Source organism: Athene noctua, chromosome 4 (assembly GCF_965140245.1).
Source record: "Athene noctua chromosome 4, bAthNoc1.hap1.1, whole genome shotgun sequence".
NCBI lineage: Eukaryota > Metazoa > Chordata > Aves > Strigiformes > Strigidae > Athene > Athene noctua.
This window is the reverse complement of record NC_134040.1, coordinates 407,131-423,737: the sequence shown is the minus strand read 5'-3', so window position 1 is coordinate 423,737 and position 16,607 is coordinate 407,131. Positions and strand designations below refer to the sequence as shown.

Sequence of the window (16,607 nt, the reverse complement as noted above, 5' to 3'; positions counted from 1 at the left end):
GCCCGCTTCAAAGATGGCGGCGCCGGCGCCGCCACGCCCCCGCCCGCCCTCCCGCGCGTGTTCCGCCGCGCCGGGCGGAAGCGGGTCCGCCCGGAATTGGTTCCCCCGTCCCCTCCCCGGACACCGGCCCCGGCAGCGCCGGATGAGCAAGGCCTGGCGGCGCGGCAGGATGGAGGGCGGCGAGCACGGTGAGGGCCCGGGGGCCGCCCGGGGCTCGGCGCTGCGGCCCCGCCGGCCGCTTCTCGCCGGGGGGGCCGGGCCCGGTGGCGGGTGCCCCGGGCCCGGCTGACGGCGCTGCCCCCCGCAGGGGAGGAAGCCGAGGCGGGCGGCGGGCACGGCGCGCACAAGAAGAAGCACAAGAAGCACAAGAAGAAGCACAAAAAGAAGCACCACCATGAGGCGGCGGCGGCTCCCCCCGCCCCCGAGCCCGCCGCCGGCCCGCGCAAGCCCCAGCTCAAGCTCAAGATCAAGCTGGGGGGGCAGATCCTGGGCACCAAGAGGTGAGGGGGGCCGGGGGGGGTCTCTTCCCCCACCCCACAGGCACCGCGGCCCTCGCCCGGGCGCCGCGTCCCACCCTCGGTAGGGCCGGGGGTCCCCCCCGTGTCTGTGTGTCTGTGTATCTCCCCCCCGCCTCACCCGTTGCCCCCTCCCCGCGCTCTCCCGGCAGCGTCCCCACCTTCACGGTGGTCCCCGAGGCGCCGCGCTCGCCCTCCCCGCTGATGGTGGTGGACGAGGAGGAGGAGCCCACCGAGGGCGTCCCCATCGAGCAGTACCGGGCCTGGCTGGGTGAGCCCCGGGGGCGGCGGCACCGCGGGAGTGGGGGGCTCCGAGGGGGAGGGGGTGGCTGTAGGGGAGGGCCGGGGGGAGCCTCGGAGTGCTGGAGCGGGAGGGGGAGCCCGCAGGGATGTACCGGGCCGGGCCCCCCCACCCCCTGTCACGGCTCCGGGGGCGGCCTGACCCCGGGAAGGGGTGACACCTCCCCCCCCCCGGTGACTGTTCCCCCCCCCCGTTGCTGCCCGGCCCAGACGAGGACAGTAACCTGGACCCCTCGCCCCTGCCGGACCTGGACCCAGAGAGCTGCTTCCCTGCCCGCGAGGAGGAGGAGGAGGAGGAAGAGCGCTGGCTTGACGCCCTGGAGAAGGGCGAGCTGGATGACAACGGGGAGCTCAAGAAGGAGGTGGACGAGTCCCTGCTGACAGCCCGGCAGGTGAGGGGGGCCGGGGGGGGACACGGAGGGGTCGGGGCTGCCGCGGGGCCGGATCGGAGGGGCAGGAGGGGCCCCGGCCGCAGCGTGACGGTGTCCCCACGCCCCCCGCAGAAGGCCCTCCTGCACAAGCAGCAGAGCCAGCCGCTGCTGGAGCTGCCCATGGGCTACAAGGCCAAGGAGCTGACGGAGGAGATGCTGGTGAAGCGGGAGGAGCGGGCGCGCAAGCGGCGCCTGCAGGCGGCCAAGAAGGCGGAGGAGAACAAGAACCAGACCATCGAGCGCCTGACCAAGACCAACAAGGCCAAGGTGAAGACGCTGCGGGAGCGCCGGGCCAAGCAGGCGCCCTGCCCCGTCGTCCATTACTGCAACGCCACCGACCGCATCACCGTCTCCTTCCCCGTGGGCATGGCCCTGCCGCTGCCGCCCGCCGCGGCCCCCGCCGTGCCCCCCCCGGTGCTCTGCGGCGTCGCCGGTTGCTCCAACCACAAGCGTTACTGCTGCTCCCGCACCGGGCTGCCCCTCTGCAGCCTGGCCTGCTACCGGCGGAACCTCCGGCTGCAGGAGGCCGCGGCCTAGGCCCGGCGGGGGCGCGGGCGCCGCCATGGACACACGGGGGGGTCCCGGGGCTTGGAGGACAGAGGGGGGCGGGGGGGGTTCCCGCGGTGGTGCCACCGCCCGGTGCCGCGGCGCTGATTAAAGGTTGTTGGCGAAGGAGCCGTGTGTGGGTCCGCCGGGACGGGGACAGGCCTGAACGCACGCCCCCCCCCCCCCGCCTTCACGGGAGCGCGGTGGTACCGCCCGCCCCCCCCCGCCGGGAGCGCTGTGGTACGGCCCGGCCCGGCCGTCCCGGGGGCGGGGCAGCGCCCTGCGGCAGCGGCCATTGGTTGAGGCGGAGGGCGGCCTCTGTTCGGTTGGTTGGTCGTTCCGCCAATCGCGCGCTCGGGTCCTGCCCGCGGCCGCCGGTTGGCCAAGCTCTCGGCAGCGCCTTCCCAGGGGAGGGCCCCGGCCTGCCAGGGGCGGCTGCGCCCGTCCGTCGGTGGCGGCGGCGCGGGGCGAGGCCGCCCGTTGGCCGGCGCGCCAGTCAGTCGCGGCTGTGGAGGCTGGGCGTCGCCTCCGGTTGGCGGCGCCGGCCGCCAATCGCGGCGGGGGCAGGGCTCGGTCCCTTTGTCTCTGTTGTTGGGCGTGAGGCGCGGGCAGACGGCGCCCGATTGGCGGGGGCAGGGCGGCGGCGGCGCCGCCGATTGGCGGACGGCGGCGAGGCGGCGGTGGATTGGTCGGCGGCGGTAGGGGGCGGGAGCTTCGGCCCGGGCGTGATGGCGGCGGCGGAGGCTGCGGCCCGGGCGGCGGCGGCGGCCCGGGCGGCCGGGATGGGGGCGGCGGCGGCGGGGCAGCGGCTGCTGCTGCGGGCGGCGGGGGCCGGGGCCGGGGCGGCCGAGCGGGCGGAGCCGGCGCGGGGCCGCGGCGGGTTGTAGGCGGCGCCATGGAGCGGCCCGGGAGCGGCGCCGCCGCCGAGGGGGCCTGGGCCGCGCTGCTGGGCCGGCAGCACCAGCAGGTACGGCCGGGGCGGGGGCCGGGGGGGGCCGCGGAGCCCCGCGGAGCCCCGGGGCCGGTGTGACGGTGTGGCTGTGCCCGCAGGCCCGGGAGTACTGCCCGGGGGTGAACAACCAGCCCTACGTGTGCGAGACCGGGCACTGCTGCGGGGAGACCGGCTGCTGCACCTACTACTACGAGCTGTGGTGTGAGTGCGGGCGGGCGGCGCTCGGGCGGGGGGGGATGCCGGGGCCCCCCGGGAGGCGGCGGGTGACCCCCGCTCCGCTCCGCTCCCCGCAGGGTTCTGGCTCCTCTGGACCATCCTCATCCTCTTCAGCTGCTGCTGCGCCTACCGGCACCGCCGGGCCAAGCTGCGCCTGCAGCAGCAGCAGCGGCAGCGGGAGATCAACCTCATCGCCTACCACGGTGCCTGCAACTACCCCGCCTCCATGATGGACCTCAGTGAGTGGGGGGCCCGCGCCCCTCTTATCCCTCTCCCCCCGTCCCGACCTCCTTTTGTCCCGCTCCCCCCCAACCCCCTTTTTATTCCTTCCACCCACTCGCTTTTATTCCTTTTACCCCCCTCCCCCGTTTTTTTTTGTCCCCCAACCCCCTTTTCTGTGTGTTCCCCATCCCCTTTTACCCCCCCCACTCCGGCTGCACCCTCCAGGGGCCTCGTCCCGGTGCCAGCCTGGGGGACTGGGGGAGGCCCGTGCTGACCCCTGCCCCCCCCGCAGGGATGCTGGCTTCCTTCAAGCTGCCTGCCTACGAGGAGGTGGCCCACCGGCCCGGCACGCCGCCGCCGCCGTACAGCGCCGTGCTGGCCCCGCGCGGCAGCGGCCCCCGCGCCCGCCAGGGTTCCGGCAGCCTCACCCTCTCGCCCAGCTCCGAGAACTCCACCAGCTGCTCCTGTGAGTCGAGCTGCGCCACCTCCCCCAGCAGCACCTCGCTCTCGGCACGGGCCACGGACGAGACGGGGCGCAGCCCGGCCAGCACCCCCAGCGAGGACGGCGGCACCAGCAGCACCGGCACCGGCGCCAGCTGGGAGCTGCCCCCCGAGGAGCCGCCGGCACGGGGGGCCCTGCACAAGCACGCCCTCTTCTCCTCCACTGTGGACTTCTTCGAGGCCGACGGCCACCCCTGCTCCGACATCGAGGAGGGCGAGGAGGAGGAGGAGGGCGGTGGCGGCGCAGCCCGGGAGGAAGGCGGCAGCGCCGGTGAGCATTACCGGCACCGGCGCCTGACGGGTGACTCGGGCATCGAGGTGGGGCGCTGCCAGGAGGAGGAGGAGGGCGAGGGCGAAGGCACCCACCTCCTGGGCAAGGCCGGCCCCGCGCCCCCGCCCCGCTGCCAGGGGCCCGGCTCGCCCGTGCTGCCCGTCTGAGCCCTGTGCGCACCGCTGCCCGCTCGCTTGCCCGGCCCGCTGCCTGCGCCCCGGGGTTGGGGGGGGGCGGCTGCGCCGAGCCGGCCCCCCCCTCTGCCCACCCCACCCCGCCTCAGCACAGCCTTTTGGGGTGCGACCCCCCCCAGCCCCAGGGCAGAGCGGGACAGGCAGCACTTCGGCGGGGAACAGCCCCCCCCTCCCTGTGTGTCGGGGGGGGCTTGGGGCAGTGTCCCGGGGTCTGGACTCTTGCCGTGGAGCCCCCCCTCACCCCGACTGACCCCCCCACCCCCCATCTCATCGTCTCCAGTACCTCGTGCGGCGCAGCTGGGCCCCGGGGCGGCCCCACCGGAGCGGCCCCACCGGAGCCCCCCCCATCCCCTCCGAACTGCTTCCAGGGGTTCCCGTGCCCGCCTTGTGTGTCCCCCCCCCACATCCCCCTTCCCCCCCACTTGCTGCCGGGGGCCCCGGGGGGCTGGTGCCGCTGCCCGGGGTGGGGGGCCCATCTCCGCCGGGGGCCGGGCAGCTCACGTAGCGTTCTCTCACCATTAAAGAGATGTGGAAGTACGGCAGCCCCCGCGCCTGCTGGGGGGGCACCGGGGCTCAGCTGGGCCCCCCCTCCCCCCGCCATGGCAGCCCCACCCTTGGAGAGGGGGACAGGACAGAGCCGTGACCCCCCAACCCCGACACAGGCAGCCGCAGGCGAGAGCGGTGGAGGTTTATTCCGGGGGTGGAGCGGGGTGGAGCTCCGCACCTGAGAAAAAAAAAACCGGGCAGGGCAGGCACGTGCCTGCACCCCCTAATAGTCCTCGGCCATGGCCAGCAGGACCAGCGCGGACCAGCCGGCGAAGGGCCGGCAGCCCTGCCCGCGGCCCGTGCTGTCGCTGTAGTGCTCCCAGAGGAAGCCGCTCTCCGCGTGCTGCCGGTAGACGTTGCCCACCAGGTTGCGGCGCAGGTCCTGGTAGAGCTCGGCCGCCCGCTCCCGCTGCGGCCCCGCGGCCTCGGCGTAACCGCGCAGCGCCCGCAGCGCCAGGTAGTTGATGTTGACCCAGACGGAGCCGCGCCAGTACGGGGGGTCGTGCTGGGTGTTGCGCTGGAGGTAGAAGGGGCTGTCGCGGGACAGCGAGCGCAGCCCGAAGGGCGTCCAGAGCCGCCGCTCGTCCCGCAGCGCGGCCAGCACCGCCGGCAGCCGCGGCGAGTCGGGCCGCAGCAGCTGCAGCAGCAGCGGGAAGAGGCTGACGTAGCCCAAAGCCTCCACGAACTGCGGCCGCGGCGCTTCCCGCACCTCCCGCACCAGCCGCGGGGGCGGCGGGGGCCTCCCCGGCGCCGCCAGCGTCCCCCGCTGCCAGCGCAGCCCCACGGCCGCGCTGTGGTTGCCGTAGTCGGCGAAGGCGCCCAGGTGGGGTGCCCAGTGCAGCCGGTCCAGCAGGTCGTTGTCGCTCAGCGCCCGCTCGGCGGCGCGGTACAGCCCGGCCGGCTCACCCAGGCGCTCGGCCACCGCGGCCAGCACGCCCGAGGCCAGCGCCATCCAGCAGCGCAGGTCCAGGTGCCGCTCCTCGGGCGAGGGGTGCGAGGCACGGGGGTAATCGTCCAGCCCCGAGGCCAAGGTCTTGGGGTTGAGGAAGAGCTCGGGCTGGGGGTCGCGCCCGCGCCAGCGGAAGGTGAGGGGCAGCGGCCCGGCCTGCGTGCGGTTGTACCAGTCGTACCAGGCGCGCAGGCGCGGGAAGAGGCGGCGCAGGTAGGGTAGGGGGGCGGCGGGCAGCAGCGCCTGCAGCGCCAGCAGCAGGGTGGGGGGGTTGGCCGTCTCGCTGCGCTGCAGGAGGAACTCGGGGGGCACCTTGGCCCGCGCTTCCTCCCCCAGAATCTGCTCCCGCGGGATCCAGCCCTCGGCGTTCATCAGGTCGAGCCAGTGGGCGATGACGTCGCGGCTCAGCGCCGGCGCCCAGCGCGCCAGCACCAGCTGGTGGAAACCCTCGTCCCAGAGGAACCCGCGGGGGAAGAAGGAGCGGGAGGGGACGGCGGTGAAAAGCGCGGCCTCGGCGGCGGGCACGGGGCGCTCCTGCCGCGGCCCCTGGACCAGCGAGCGGCCGTGGAAGTAGCCCATCCCGCCCAGGAGGTCGCTGAGGGCGGCCTGGGCGAAGCGGCGCTGGGCCGGCGGGAAGCCCTTGCGGGCCAGCCCGAAGGTCTCCTCGAAACGGCGCTCAAAAGCGGCCACGTGCTGCGACAGCGCCGCCGACAGCGCCCCCCCCGCCAGCCGGCCCCGCCGGTCCCCGGCGCTGCCCGACTCGAAGGTCACCTCGGCCACGGCCGGCGGCTCCAGCGTCACCTGGTGCAGCAGCAGGCGCCCGCGGGGAGGGGGGGGCTCGCCCGGGAAACCCCCCAGAGCCTCCACGGCGAAGAAGCGGCGGCGGGGCCCCCCCGGGGGGGCAAAGACGAAGCGGTTGCTCAAGCTGCCGCGCACCAGGTCGGTCAGGAGGTGCAGCCCCGGGCTCGGCGCCTCCAAGTAGTTGTAGCTGCGGAGAGAGAACGGGGTTAACAGATGGGGGGCGAACGGGGACAGGGACGGGGCGTCGCGGCGAGGCACCTGGCGTATTTGGGGTCCTGCCCGCTCTCCGTCGTGGGCGGGAGGAAGGTGAGCGTGAAGCGCCCCAGCTCCTCCGTCGCGCCCGTCACGGCCGCCAGCCGCGTCCCGTTGTGCAGCTGCGGGTGCAGCTCGCCCTGCTCGTCCGTGGCCACGTAGAAAAAGAGGGAGAGCAGGGGGGTCGGGCCGCCCGCGGCCTGCGGAGGAAGAGGAGGGTGAGGAGAGAGAGGCGAGGAAAGGGCCCACGCTGCCTCCCCCCCGGGCCGCCTCACCTCCGTCCGCACGGTGACGCGCCAGCTCCAGTCGCCGCCGTGTTCCCCGCCGGGTCGTTTAACGAATTCGGTTGTCAGTACCAGCCCCTCATCCCGGATCTCCTGCACCCCGAAATTCTCCCCGTCGTGCATCAGCCAGCCGTAGCGGGACGGGCCGTCGCTCTGCTCGCAGGTGTGGCGCAAACCGCCGCCGCCCTCGCGCTGCTGCAGCCACATCAGCCCTGGGGACACCGGGGAGGGACCGGGGGGGTCAGACGCGGTTCCCGGGCCTGCCCCCACCCCGACCCCCGCCGCTCCGCCTCACCGGTAACGAGAGACCGCGGGCTGCGCGTCTTCATCCCGAAGTAGACGTGAGGCCGGTAAGTGCCCCAGAAAAGGTGGGGTGAGGCGAGGGGTCCGGTAGAACCGGGGGGGAGCGCGGGGGGCGCGGGGTGGGGGGTGACGAGGCGGGAGGCCGCGCTCCACCGCTCCCACTCCACGGCGGCCAGGCCCAGGGCCAGCGCCGCCAGCGCCGCCGCCACCGCCGCGGCCCGGCCCCAGCCGCGCCCCGCGCCCCGCCGCTGCTGCTCCCCCCGCTCCCGGCGGCTCCCCCGCTCCCGGGGCCGTTCCCGGGGCCCTTCCCCGCCGCGTCGCCGACGTTCGCCCGCCATGGCCCGGCCGCGCCGCTGACGTCATCACGGCGCGACGGCGGCAGAGCGGCACCGCGGGCGGGGAGGGGCGGCGGGGACGGCGCCCCCTGGCGGGCGGGAGGAAAACTGCCGAGGCGGGGAGGGGGCGGGTGTTCCCAAAACTCGGCCCCGAGGGGACAAGGACCCCCCCGCGCCCCCCTCAAACACACACGGAGGCCAGACTCATCTCGCCCTCGGAAGCCGCTTTATTGTGCCCCCCGGTGGGCCCCACAGCCGGGGGGGTCCCGGGTGCAAGGCGGCAGCTGGGGGGGGCGCACCCCTGACCCCCCAGAGCGGGGGGGGACACACAGCGCACGTCCCGGCCCCCCCCACACCCCCCAGCCGGGTGCGGGGCCGGCAGCTCCCCGGGACGGCCCCGCTCACTGCTTCACCTGTCCCCCGTCGCCCTCGCTCACGAAACGCTTCCGTCCCCTGTGGAGGAGGAGGAGGAGGAGGAGGAGGATGAAGGCGGGCGCGGAGGGTGTACCCCCTCACGGGCCCCCCCGAGCCCCCCGGTGCCGGTACCTGGCGGGGCAGGCGTCCCGCAGCGCCCTGGTGATGACGCCGCGGTCGAAGCAAAGCTCCACCAGCTGCTCCAGGAGGCCGTGGGCCAGCGGCACGTCCAGGCTGATGTCCCCCAGCTCCTCGTACACCCGCTGGAAGCCCTGGGGGGGTCACGGAGAGGGGGAGGCGCACAGACACACACACAGGGCTATGTCAGCCGCGGGGCTGCCCCCCGACCCCCCCGCTCCATGCCCCCCGCGCTCACCCGGTTCATCTGGTCCAGCGTCACCAGCCCCGTCTCCCACAGCACCTTCAGCAGCGTCACCATCTTGGCCACGGGCTCCTCCCCGGAGCCTTCCAGCACCATCACCACCGCCTGCGGGCCGCGGGGGTCAGCGGGGGCGTGGGGGAGGCCCCCCCAGGACACCCAGACCACCCCGGGACCCCTGCCCTCGGGTCTCACCTCATAGACCAGCTCGTGGTGGAAGTGGGGCACCTCCAGCTCCCGCAGACAGTGCTCGGCCTCCGCCACCTCCCCGGAGAGCAGGTACTCGCGCAGCAGCAGGTTCATCTGGGGACAGAGGCAGCTGGGGGGGGGGCGCGGGGACACGGCGCTGCGGGGACACGAGGGGGGACAGCGTGGGGACGCGGCCTTGGCGAGGGGGACGGACACAGCGAGTTCTGATGCAGGGAGGGTGCAGCCGGGGGTCACGTCCTGAGGGAGGGGGGTGTCCGTGGGACATCCAGGGGCGCACCCTGAGGCGGGGGGTGCAGGGAGGGCAGACAGAGCAGAGGGATGTGTCTGGGGGGTCACGGGCAGGGCTGGGAGGATGGTGTGGGACGCGACCCCGGGGGGGGCGGGACGGGCGCTGACCTCCTTGACGAGGTGCTTGACGGGGCGCTGGCCGCCCCCCACGCCCCAGACGTTGTCCAGGCGGTTGACGTCGCGCTTGATGCGGAGCAGGACGGCGGCGCGGTCCAGGGCGGCCCTGCGGGACAGGCGGGTGACGGCGCCCGTGGCGGGGGGCGCTGGGAAAGGTGGGGGGGGGGGGGCCGGGGCAGCGCTTACCTGGCGTGTTCACAGTCCACGCGCCCCTTGTAGCGCTCCAGGAAGTCCAGGGGCAGCGCGTGGTCGGCCACCGCCCGGGCGATGAACTGGCCCAGCAGCTGCAGACAGACGGTCAGTGCCCGGCCCCGGCACGGCCACGGGAGCCCCGGCACGGCCACGGGAGCCCCGGCACGGCCACATCCCCCTGAGCATCCCCTGGCACGGCCACAGCCCCCCCAGCACGGCCACAGCTCCCCCCGAGCATCCCCCGGCACGGCCACGGGACCGCCGGCACGGCCACAGCCCCCCAAACTTCCCCCGGCACGACTGTGTTCCCCCCATGTCCTGTCCCCGTCCCCTCCCCGCGCCCGCCGGCACCTGGGGGGCCTCGGGGGTGTCGAGGATGAGGTCGGGCAGGTCCCGCAGCATCCTGTCGAAGGCCCAGGCGATGTCCTCGGGGGTGACGACGCGGCCCACCAGGTCGGAGAGCAGGCGCGAGGTCAGCTCGCGGTGGCTGGCCTTGCCCTCCAGCGCCAGGGCCACCGCCAGCGAGGGCACCGCGTGCCCGCGGCTGCCCAGGTTCAGCCCCCGCAGCAGCTCCTGTGCCCGGCATGTTAACCCCTGCCGGGTCCCCCAGACCCTCCTCGGGGGACCCCCGGCCTCCCCCACCCTCAGGGGAGCCCCCCTCACCCCCATGAAGGTCCCCAACTGCCACGGGATGCCCAGACCCTCCTCGAGGGACCCTGACCTGTGCCCGAGGGTCCTTGTCACCCAGGGACCCCTGTCCCTCCCCCCAGGGATGGTCCCCACCCCCAAGGAACTGCCTTTTCCTCCCCTCACCCCCCTGAAAGTCCTCCCCACCGAGGGACCCCCCTCCCCAAAGGGTCCCCATCAGCAGCAGGACCCTTCCCCCGGCCAAGGGCCCCGTCCCCTCCCCACCTTGCCCTGTCCCCGAGGGTCCCTGTCACCCCGCAGCCTCTGTCCCCCCCCCGCGGCCCCCTCCCCGCCGCACCATGACCTCGCTGGTGTCCCCGTGCTCGAAGTACTCCAGCACCATGGGCTGCACGTTCTTCTCCAGCTCCCCCTCCTCCAGCTCGGGCACCACGGTGGCGTAAACCGTGTCCCCCTGCGGGGACGGGACGCTGCCAGCCCTGCCTGGGGCGCCGCCTGCACGGGGGGGGAGCTGGGGGGGGACACTGGGGCCCTACCTGAGCCACCTCGTCGTAGTTGGGGTCACGGGCGTCGGGCTCCTGGTAGCCGTAGACCACGCCGGGGGCACCCCAGACCCCCTTGCCCCCAGCACCGCCTGCACCGGGATGGCACAGGGTGAGGGGGGGGCTCGGTGGAGGGGGGCAATGAGGACCCCCCAGAGGGGGCCCCCCCCCCAGGTGCAGGGCCTGGGTGGGAGCCCAGCCCCATGGGGCGGGGAGGGGGAGAGGAGGGGTCCCAGCCCCACAGGGGACAGAGGGGGGGGTCCCAGCCCCATGGGGGACACAGGAGGGGGTGACGGAGTTCCGTGGGGGCTCAGCCCCGCGGGGGGGGACAGGAGGGGTCCCAGCCCCCCGAGGTACACAGTTGGGGCCCGGCCGGGCGCCACCGCCCCCCCCCTCACCTTTCTTGGGCAGCCCCCGGCCCTTGCCCGTGCGGGAGCGGCGGTCGTGGGCCCGGCCCTTGGGGCTGCCGGGCTCGGGGCCGGGCTCCGTGCCCTCGGAGAGCGACTCGCGGGCCGAGTCCCGGGAGGACGCGCGGCGCAGCCGCCGCTTGGCCTTGGCCTTCAGCCGCGCCTCGTGCAGCAGCTTCTCCTGGGGGGTCCAGGTGCGGGGACCCCCGGCCCCCAGCAGCTCTTCATCCCCGTCCTCCTCCTCCTCCGTGGCCGCCGGGCAGGGGCCCTGCGCACCGCGGGCACCGTCACCCCGCGCCGGGGCCTCCCCCAGCACCCCCGGGGCACACCCCGGTCTCCCCCCGGCCCCCCATGGGACCCCCCCATGCACCCCCAACCTCCCCCGGGACTCCGATGGGACCCCCCAGCCTCCCCCAGGACCTTCACGTGCGCCCCAGCCTCCCCTGGTACCCCCACAGCATAACTCCAACCTCCCCCAGAAGCCCCATGGATCCCTGACCCCCCCCTTGGGACCCCTGCCACCGTGCCCCCAGCCTCTCCCAGGACCCCCACGTGCCCCCCAGCCTCTCCAGGGACCCCCATGGGCTTCCACCCTCTGCTGGGACCCCCACAGTGCACCCACAACCTCCCTGGGACTTCTATGGACCCCCCCCCCGCGCCATGCACCCGTCCGCCTCCCCCAGGACCCCAGTGGACCTCTGCCACATTCACCCCAACCCCTCCTGGGACCCCCATGCGCCCCAGCTTCCCCAAGAACCCCCCCAGACCCCCCCCCAAGTGCCCCCCAGCCTCCCCCAGGACCCCCATGGGACCTCTACCATGTGCCCCCCAACCTCCCTGGGACCCCCCCCAGGCCCCCCACCATCCTTTGGGACCCACGAGAGCCTCCCGGCTTTCTCTGGGACCCCCCACTTTGGCTTCCCCTGAACCCCCAAGGGCTCCCTGCCATGTGGTCCCCCACCCCGACACCCCCCCCCCGCCGCGATCCCCAGCCCCCCCCCCCCCCCAGTGCCCCCCCGGGACCCCTCGTCCTACAGAGACCCCCACCCCACACACGTAGCACCAAACCGATCCCAACCGGGGACTCAGCCCGGAGAGGGGGGGCTGTGGCAGGGCGGGGGGGGATCAAAATCCGGTGCCGTTACTTGCCGTAACGAAGGCGGCGGCTCCCACCTCGGTGGCGGGGACGGCCATGGCAGGCGGCACCGGGGCCGCACCGGGACCGGGACCGGGAAAAGGGGCTCTTGGCTCGGCCCAACCCCGCCCCGTGACGGAAGTGACCGGAGATGGCGGCATCATGGGAGCCGTAGTCGCACCGGGAGGGGCTGTCCGGTATCCCCGGTCCACGGTATCCCCCCCTGACCGGGACGACGGGCTCCGGCAGCGGCCGTACGGCCGCTGCCGGAGCCCGTCGTCCCGGTCAGGGGGATGCCGGTGACCGGGCAGACCCCCCCCCCACTGTTTACCGGGAGCACAGTGCAGCCAGCAGCAGGCAGGACGGCGGCACCCCCGCCGCAGGGACGGAGACGGTTACCGGGGGAACCGCGCGGAGCCGTTTTATTGCCGCCGCGCACGGTCAGACCTCGGCGGCGTCACCTCCGCCGCAGCGCAGCCGGGGCAGCCGCCACCGCTGGGCCCGGTGCAGCCGCAGCGCCAACCATTGCTGCTGCTCCGCCGAGAGGTAGAACTCGGGGACCCCCCCGCCCCACAGCTGCGCATCGGTGATGGGCAGGGGGGTCACCACCGGCACCGGCACCTCCAGGGTCTCCAGGCCGCGCAGGCTGCCGGCGCACGGTTCCTGCGGGTGGGCGACGGTGCCGGAGCCTGTTTGGGGAGAAACAGAGTTGGGGGGGGGGGGTGTGTCCTGGAGCCTCGCACCCCCACACCGGTGCCACCCGCGATGGCCGTAGCCGCACGCCGGTGGCTGCGTCCCCCCCGCAACTCCTCGCCGCCGTGACTCACAGCAGCGGGGCAGCGAGCGCCAAGGGCGGGGGGTCCCTCCGGCCCTGCCGGGGGGCTGTTGCAAGAGGCAGAGGATGGCCCCGTCCATCTGCTGGAAGACGCGGAGGGCGAGCAGGCGCTGGCGGGTTTCGGGGGGCAGCCCGGAACGTTCCGAGCCCACCAGCTCCCGCACCAGCTCCACGTCCTGACGCAGCTGCAAAGCTCCCTGCAGGCTGGGGGGGCACCGGCCGTCGTCAGCATGGGACCCCCGCACTCTCCCCAAGCCCCCCTTGCCGCCGTTGGCTACCTGAATTTGATCCTCCTAGCCAGGATATGATCCATCCAGGCCTCCAGGAAGGCCGTGGTGGCCCGTGCCAGGGCGGGGGTCTGGGCGTCGTGGGGCAGCAGCCGGGCGACCGGCAGCACCCGGCCCAGCACCGCCTGCGCCGCCGCCGCCGCGTAGGGGCTGGGGGAGCCGGGCAGCTCTGGGGGACACACACACACTCAGTGCTGCCCACGCAGCTCCGCCCAGCACCAAGACCCCCCCCCGACACCCACCGGCTCGGGGGCCGCCCCGCCAGTGCTTGCCCAGCGGCATCGTCTGGGCGAAGATCTCGGCTGACACCCGCTTGCAGTCGGCGGCGAAGGTCTGCAGCGCGTCCCCCGAGAAGAGCTGGGGGGGCAGAGCGGCGGGGGTGGCACGGCCGCCCCACGGCACCCTGCGGACCCCCCCGGGCCGGGACCAGAGAGAGTGAGACCACAGGGCATCCTCCCCCCCCCTCCCCATCGTACCTGGATACTGGCGGCCACGGAGCGAATCTGGCGGCAGAGCTGGTGCTCGGGGGGGGACGGGGGGACGGGGGGCGGCGAGGGGGGGCTGGCCACAGGCTCCGGGAAGGTCCCACTCACCAGCACCACCAGCTCGTCCAGCTCCGTCTTCAGCAGCTGGAGGGGAGATAGGTGAGACGGATCCTGCCCAGCAGGCGGCCCCACAGCCAGCCCCATAGCCCCACCGTCACCCCCCAGCCCCACAGCCATCCCCCAGCCCCATGGCCAGCCCCATGGCTCCATGGCCAGCCCAACAGTCAGTCTTCAGCCCCACAGCCAGCCCCCTAGCCAGCGCCACAGCTAGCCCCATGGCCAGCCCCCCAGCCACCCCTCCCCATCCCCTGCCCCCCGCGTACCGGCAGGTCCCCCTGGGTGAGGAGCAGGAGGTGGGGCAGGGCCCGGGCCGCCCGGTACCGGCAGGCGCTGCCCATCAGCCAGGAGCGGGCAGCCTGCGCCGTGGCCAGGCAGCAGCCCAGCACCTGCAGGCGCAAGCAGGGCGAGCGCGGGGGGCGGCCTGGGGGTGACGAGAGGGGTCACGGGACCTGGGGGGGGGGCAGCACAGAGGGGGTGCCGGGTGCCCGCCCCCCCCAAGACCCCCCACTGACCGGGCGGGCGGGCGGGCAGGGCCCGCAGGCAGCGCAGGGCGAAGGCCAGGCCCGGGAAGAGCCGCCGCAGGCACCGCGCTGTCCCGCTCCACACCGGCACCGGTGCCGGCGAGCGCGTGTCCGACAGAGTCGAGCCCAGGGCGCGGGCGAAATCTGGGGGGACGAGGCGGGGGCTGTGGGTCAACAGCACCCACCTGTACCCCCCGCCCCGCACCCTGCACCCCCCGTACCTCTGTCCCAGCTCCGGAGGACGTCCCGGCAGAGCAGGCACAGGCAGAGCCCCCCCAGCTCCTCCTCGCACTCTCTGGGGACACCAGCTGCTGGGGGGGGACAGGGCGTGAGGGGCCAACGCACCCCGCGGTGACCCCCCAGCCCCAGCCCGGCCCCCACCTACCCTGGGCGAGAGCGTGGCTCAGCTCCTGCACCGCAGCTGTGCCCGTCCCGCCGTGGGGCCCCCCCAGGCTGCACCCCAGCGCCGCAGCGGTGGTCCCCCAGAAGAGCAGGCGGTACCGGGCCAGCAGGGCCTTGGCCGCCAGCGGCTTCTCCCCCTTGGGCTCACGGAGGATGCGGTGCCGGAGGCCGTCAGCGGAGGCCACCAGCACCCCCAGGATGAGGCCCATCAGCTCCTCGTCCTTCCCGCACAGCGCCCGCAGCTCCCCGGCAAGGCCCGGTGGCTCCTCGCGGACGGAGGGTCCCGTGTTGGCCGCGGCACCGTGCTTCAGGGGCCACGGCACCGCCGCGTCCTCCCAGCACTCGCCCCGTGCCCCATCGCCCCCATCCCGTGGCTGCAGGAGGGGCTGGAGCCGCTCGGCCACCAGCCAGCCCCGCTCGGCCGCCAGCAGCCCCAGCACCCTGGCCATGGGGAAGGCCTGGGGGCAGTGGCTGGTGGTGCCCAGCTCCAGGGCCAGGTCGCCCACCGCCCGGTTGTAGATCTCCAGCCCCTGGAAGAGGTCGGCGAGCAGCGCCGGGGTGGTGGGTCCGGCCCGTGCCAGTGCCCGCAGCCGCGCCTCGGCGTGGCGTTCGGCCAGCCCCACGGCCCGCAGCGCCAGCCCCAGCAGCGCCCGCCGCATGCCGGCCACCGGCTCGTCCCCCCGCAGCGGCCACAGCCACGGGTCCCTGCGCGCCCGCCGCCGCAGCCCACTCCAGCACCCGGCGTGCGCCCGCAGCTCCCGGCAGAGCTCCCGCAGCGGCGGGGCGGTCCCCAGGGCTCCTGCTGACGGCTCCGGCAGCGCCAGGAGCCGGCGGAGGAAGGCGGCGGCGGCCTCCAGCCGCCGGGCGCAGCGGCGGACGAGGTGCAGGCGGTGGCCGTGCCGCAGCAGGGCGTGCAGGGCGGCGCCGCGCTCGGCCACGCGCCGCAGCACCGGGTGGTAGGAGAAGGCGGCGGGGCCGGGGCCGTCGCCGGTCTGGGGCCGCACGCGCCCGCGGACGGTCTCGGTGCGAGGGTCCTCCCAGACGCGGAGGCAGCGGCGCAGCCCCGCGCAGCTCAGCTCCAGCGTGGCCAGGAGCGCCGGCGTCTCCTCCTCCTCGTCCTCCTCCTCGTCCTCCCGCTCCTCCCGGCCGGCGCTGCGCAGCGTGGCCTCCATCTTCGGCGGGGGGCGGGCCGGGCCCCCACGGGGACGGGCCCCCCGGCGTGGGGTAACGCGGGGGGCAGCCCCGTGGGCACCCTGCGGAGCCGCCGGCCCCCTCCTGGCGCAGGTCCCGTCCCGCCGGGCTGCTCCTGCCGGGTGCCAGTGGCACGCGACGCGTTAATTGCGCGTTAATTGCGCGGCACTCGCCACCCCTGCGGGCGATGAGGGGTTAACGGGCGGGGGCGGGGCTACGGGCAAAGTGGGCGTGGGTAAAGCCGGGGCGTGGCCTTTGGGGACGATGCCCCGCCCCTCCCCGCTGGCAACCGCGGAGTCGCGCCAACCCGTCGTGGCCACGCCCCCCGCCAGACCACGCCCCCTCCCCCCGTTGTCAAGGAGACGGCGAGGGCGGCCCCGGGCCCGGGCGGTGTCCCCGGTGAGGGGGCAGGGCCCCGGGGGGCTCCTCGTCCGTCCCGGGCCTCACCTGCAGGGGGGCTCCCCGCCGCGACGCTCAGGGCCGCCGTGCTCCGCGCTGGGCCATCCCCGGGGCGGCCGGAGGAAGCGGGATTAGGCCGCGCCCGCGTTAATCCGGAGGAACGGGCAGGGCTGACCCGCCGCGGGGGTCATCGCCGCCGTGCCCGGTGGGGGGGGCGGTGTTGAGCACCGGCAGGCGGCCGGGCCCGCGGCCTCAGGCCAGGCGGGGAGAATAGGAGCGGGACGCGGAGCCCCGGTGCTGCTGGGCGCGGGCCTCACGGGCCGCCGTCCTGCCCGCACCCAACATGGCGGCCGGGTAGCCTCGGCCGGTGCCGTGCCCCACTTCCGGTCTGGCCGTGCCCCACTTCCGGCTTGGCCGTGC

At 75.3% G+C, this 16,607-nt stretch overlaps 5 protein-coding genes across 7 annotated transcripts; 2 read left to right on the top strand and 3 right to left on the bottom strand.

Annotated features, from left to right (window-relative positions):
* Window positions 1-84: 84 nt before the first annotated feature.
* Window positions 85-1,817, top strand: INO80B (INO80 complex subunit B). The gene is made up of 5 exons (XM_074903664.1): window positions 85-188; window positions 308-500; window positions 668-786; window positions 1,026-1,207; window positions 1,319-1,817. Exons 1-5 carry the CDS (start codon window positions 143-145, stop codon window positions 1,781-1,783), a joined length of 1,005 nt encoding a protein of 334 aa, XP_074759765.1. The 5' UTR covers window positions 85-142; the 3' UTR covers window positions 1,784-1,817.
* Window positions 1,818-2,628: 811 nt separating this feature from the next.
* WBP1 (WW domain binding protein 1) lies at window positions 2,629-4,677 on the top strand. Its single transcript, XM_074903663.1, has 4 exons — window positions 2,629-2,759; window positions 2,843-2,945; window positions 3,038-3,199; window positions 3,475-4,677. The coding sequence occupies exons 1-4, from the start codon at window positions 2,688-2,690 to the stop codon at window positions 4,119-4,121; spliced, it is 984 nt and encodes a 327-aa protein (XP_074759764.1). The 5' UTR covers window positions 2,629-2,687; the 3' UTR covers window positions 4,122-4,677.
* A 165-nt stretch (window positions 4,678-4,842) lies between these two features.
* MOGS (mannosyl-oligosaccharide glucosidase) lies at window positions 4,843-7,627 on the bottom strand. The gene is made up of 4 exons (XM_074903662.1): window positions 7,276-7,627; window positions 6,972-7,192; window positions 6,703-6,896; window positions 4,843-6,631 (listed from the first exon to the last, which is right to left on the bottom strand). Exons 1-4 carry the CDS (start codon window positions 7,619-7,621, stop codon window positions 4,918-4,920), a joined length of 2,475 nt encoding a protein of 824 aa, XP_074759763.1. The 5' UTR covers window positions 7,622-7,627; the 3' UTR covers window positions 4,843-4,917.
* Window positions 7,628-7,834: 207 nt separating this feature from the next.
* LOC141959858 (programmed cell death protein 4-like) lies at window positions 7,835-12,273 on the bottom strand. The gene is made up of 11 exons (XM_074904172.1): window positions 11,962-12,273; window positions 10,804-11,080; window positions 10,400-10,497; window positions 10,204-10,317; window positions 9,570-9,791; window positions 9,213-9,310; window positions 9,018-9,132; window positions 8,607-8,714; window positions 8,409-8,519; window positions 8,165-8,304; window positions 7,835-8,071 (listed from the first exon to the last, which is right to left on the bottom strand). Exons 1-11 carry the CDS (start codon window positions 12,109-12,111, stop codon window positions 8,020-8,022), a joined length of 1,485 nt encoding a protein of 494 aa, XP_074760273.1. The 5' UTR covers window positions 12,112-12,273; the 3' UTR covers window positions 7,835-8,019.
* CCDC142 (coiled-coil domain containing 142) lies at window positions 12,245-16,363 on the bottom strand. Of its 3 annotated transcripts, none has more exons than XM_074904168.1 (10): window positions 16,236-16,363; window positions 14,581-15,903; window positions 14,417-14,506; window positions 14,187-14,339; window positions 13,938-14,095; window positions 13,546-13,698; window positions 13,312-13,426; window positions 13,061-13,238; window positions 12,775-12,986; window positions 12,245-12,636 (listed from the first exon to the last, which is right to left on the bottom strand). In XM_074904168.1, exons 2-10 carry the CDS (start codon window positions 15,767-15,769, stop codon window positions 12,389-12,391), a joined length of 2,496 nt encoding a protein of 831 aa, XP_074760269.1. In that variant the 5' UTR covers window positions 15,770-15,903; window positions 16,236-16,363; the 3' UTR covers window positions 12,245-12,388. The 3 variants fall into 3 exon arrangements, with proteins under 3 accessions (XP_074760269.1, XP_074760267.1, XP_074760268.1); XM_074904166.1 differs by having other exon boundaries at window positions 14,581-15,966; window positions 16,236-16,345; XM_074904167.1 differs by having other exon boundaries at window positions 12,246-12,636; window positions 14,417-14,503.
* Between the last annotated feature and the right edge of the window lie 244 nt (window positions 16,364-16,607).

What these genes read in the sequence shown, in the direction of transcription:
- INO80B (XM_074903664.1), top strand. Translation starts at nt 143, where the DNA reads ATGAGCAAGGCCTGGCGGCGCGGCAGGATGGAGGGCGGCGAGCACG. An exon ending in GATGGAGGGCGGCGAGCACG is followed by an intron (nt 189 to 307) that starts GTGAGGGCCCGG and finishes TGCCCCCCGCAG; the next exon opens with GGGAGGAAGCCGAGGCGGGC. An exon ending in CCCTGCTGACAGCCCGGCAG is followed by an intron (nt 1,208 to 1,318) that starts GTGAGGGGGGCC and finishes CGCCCCCCGCAG; the next exon opens with AAGGCCCTCCTGCACAAGCA.
- WBP1 (XM_074903663.1), top strand. Translation starts at nt 2,688, where the DNA reads ATGGAGCGGCCCGGGAGCGGCGCCGCCGCCGAGGGGGCCTGGGCCGCG. An exon ending in TGGGCCGGCAGCACCAGCAG is followed by an intron (nt 2,760 to 2,842) that starts GTACGGCCGGGG and finishes CTGTGCCCGCAG; the next exon opens with GCCCGGGAGTACTGCCCGGG. An exon ending in CGCCTCCATGATGGACCTCA is followed by an intron (nt 3,200 to 3,474) that starts GTGAGTGGGGGG and finishes CCCCCCCCGCAG; the next exon opens with GGATGCTGGCTTCCTTCAAG.
- MOGS (XM_074903662.1), bottom strand. Translation starts at nt 7,621, where the DNA reads ATGGCGGGCGAACGTCGGCGACGCGGCGGGGAAGGGCCCCGGGAACGG. An exon ending in CCCGCGGTCTCTCGTTACCG is followed by an intron (nt 7,193 to 7,275) that starts GTGAGGCGGAGC and finishes CGGTGTCCCCAG; the next exon opens with GGCTGATGTGGCTGCAGCAG. An exon ending in CAGGACCCCAAATACGCCAG is followed by an intron (nt 6,632 to 6,702) that starts GTGCCTCGCCGC and finishes CTCTCTCCGCAG; the next exon opens with CTACAACTACTTGGAGGCGC.
- LOC141959858 (XM_074904172.1), bottom strand. Translation starts at nt 12,111, where the DNA reads ATGATGCCGCCATCTCCGGTCACTTCCGTCACGGGGCGGGGTTGGGCC. An exon ending in GAGCCGCCGCCTTCGTTACG is followed by an intron (nt 11,081 to 11,961) that starts GCAAGTAACGGC and finishes CGCGGTGCGCAG; the next exon opens with GGCCCCTGCCCGGCGGCCAC. An exon ending in CGGGACGCCTGCCCCGCCAG is followed by an intron (nt 8,072 to 8,164) that starts GTACCGGCACCG and finishes CCTCCTCCACAG; the next exon opens with GGGACGGAAGCGTTTCGTGA.
- CCDC142 (XM_074904168.1), bottom strand. Translation starts at nt 15,769, where the DNA reads ATGGAGGCCACGCTGCGCAGCGCCGGCCGGGAGGAGCGGGAGGACGAG. An exon ending in CCTCCGGAGCTGGGACAGAG is followed by an intron (nt 14,340 to 14,416) that starts GTACGGGGGGTG and finishes TCGTCCCCCCAG; the next exon opens with ATTTCGCCCGCGCCCTGGGC. An exon ending in GCGCTCGCTGCCCCGCTGCT is followed by an intron (nt 12,637 to 12,774) that starts GTGAGTCACGGC and finishes CTCCCCAAACAG; the next exon opens with GCTCCGGCACCGTCGCCCAC.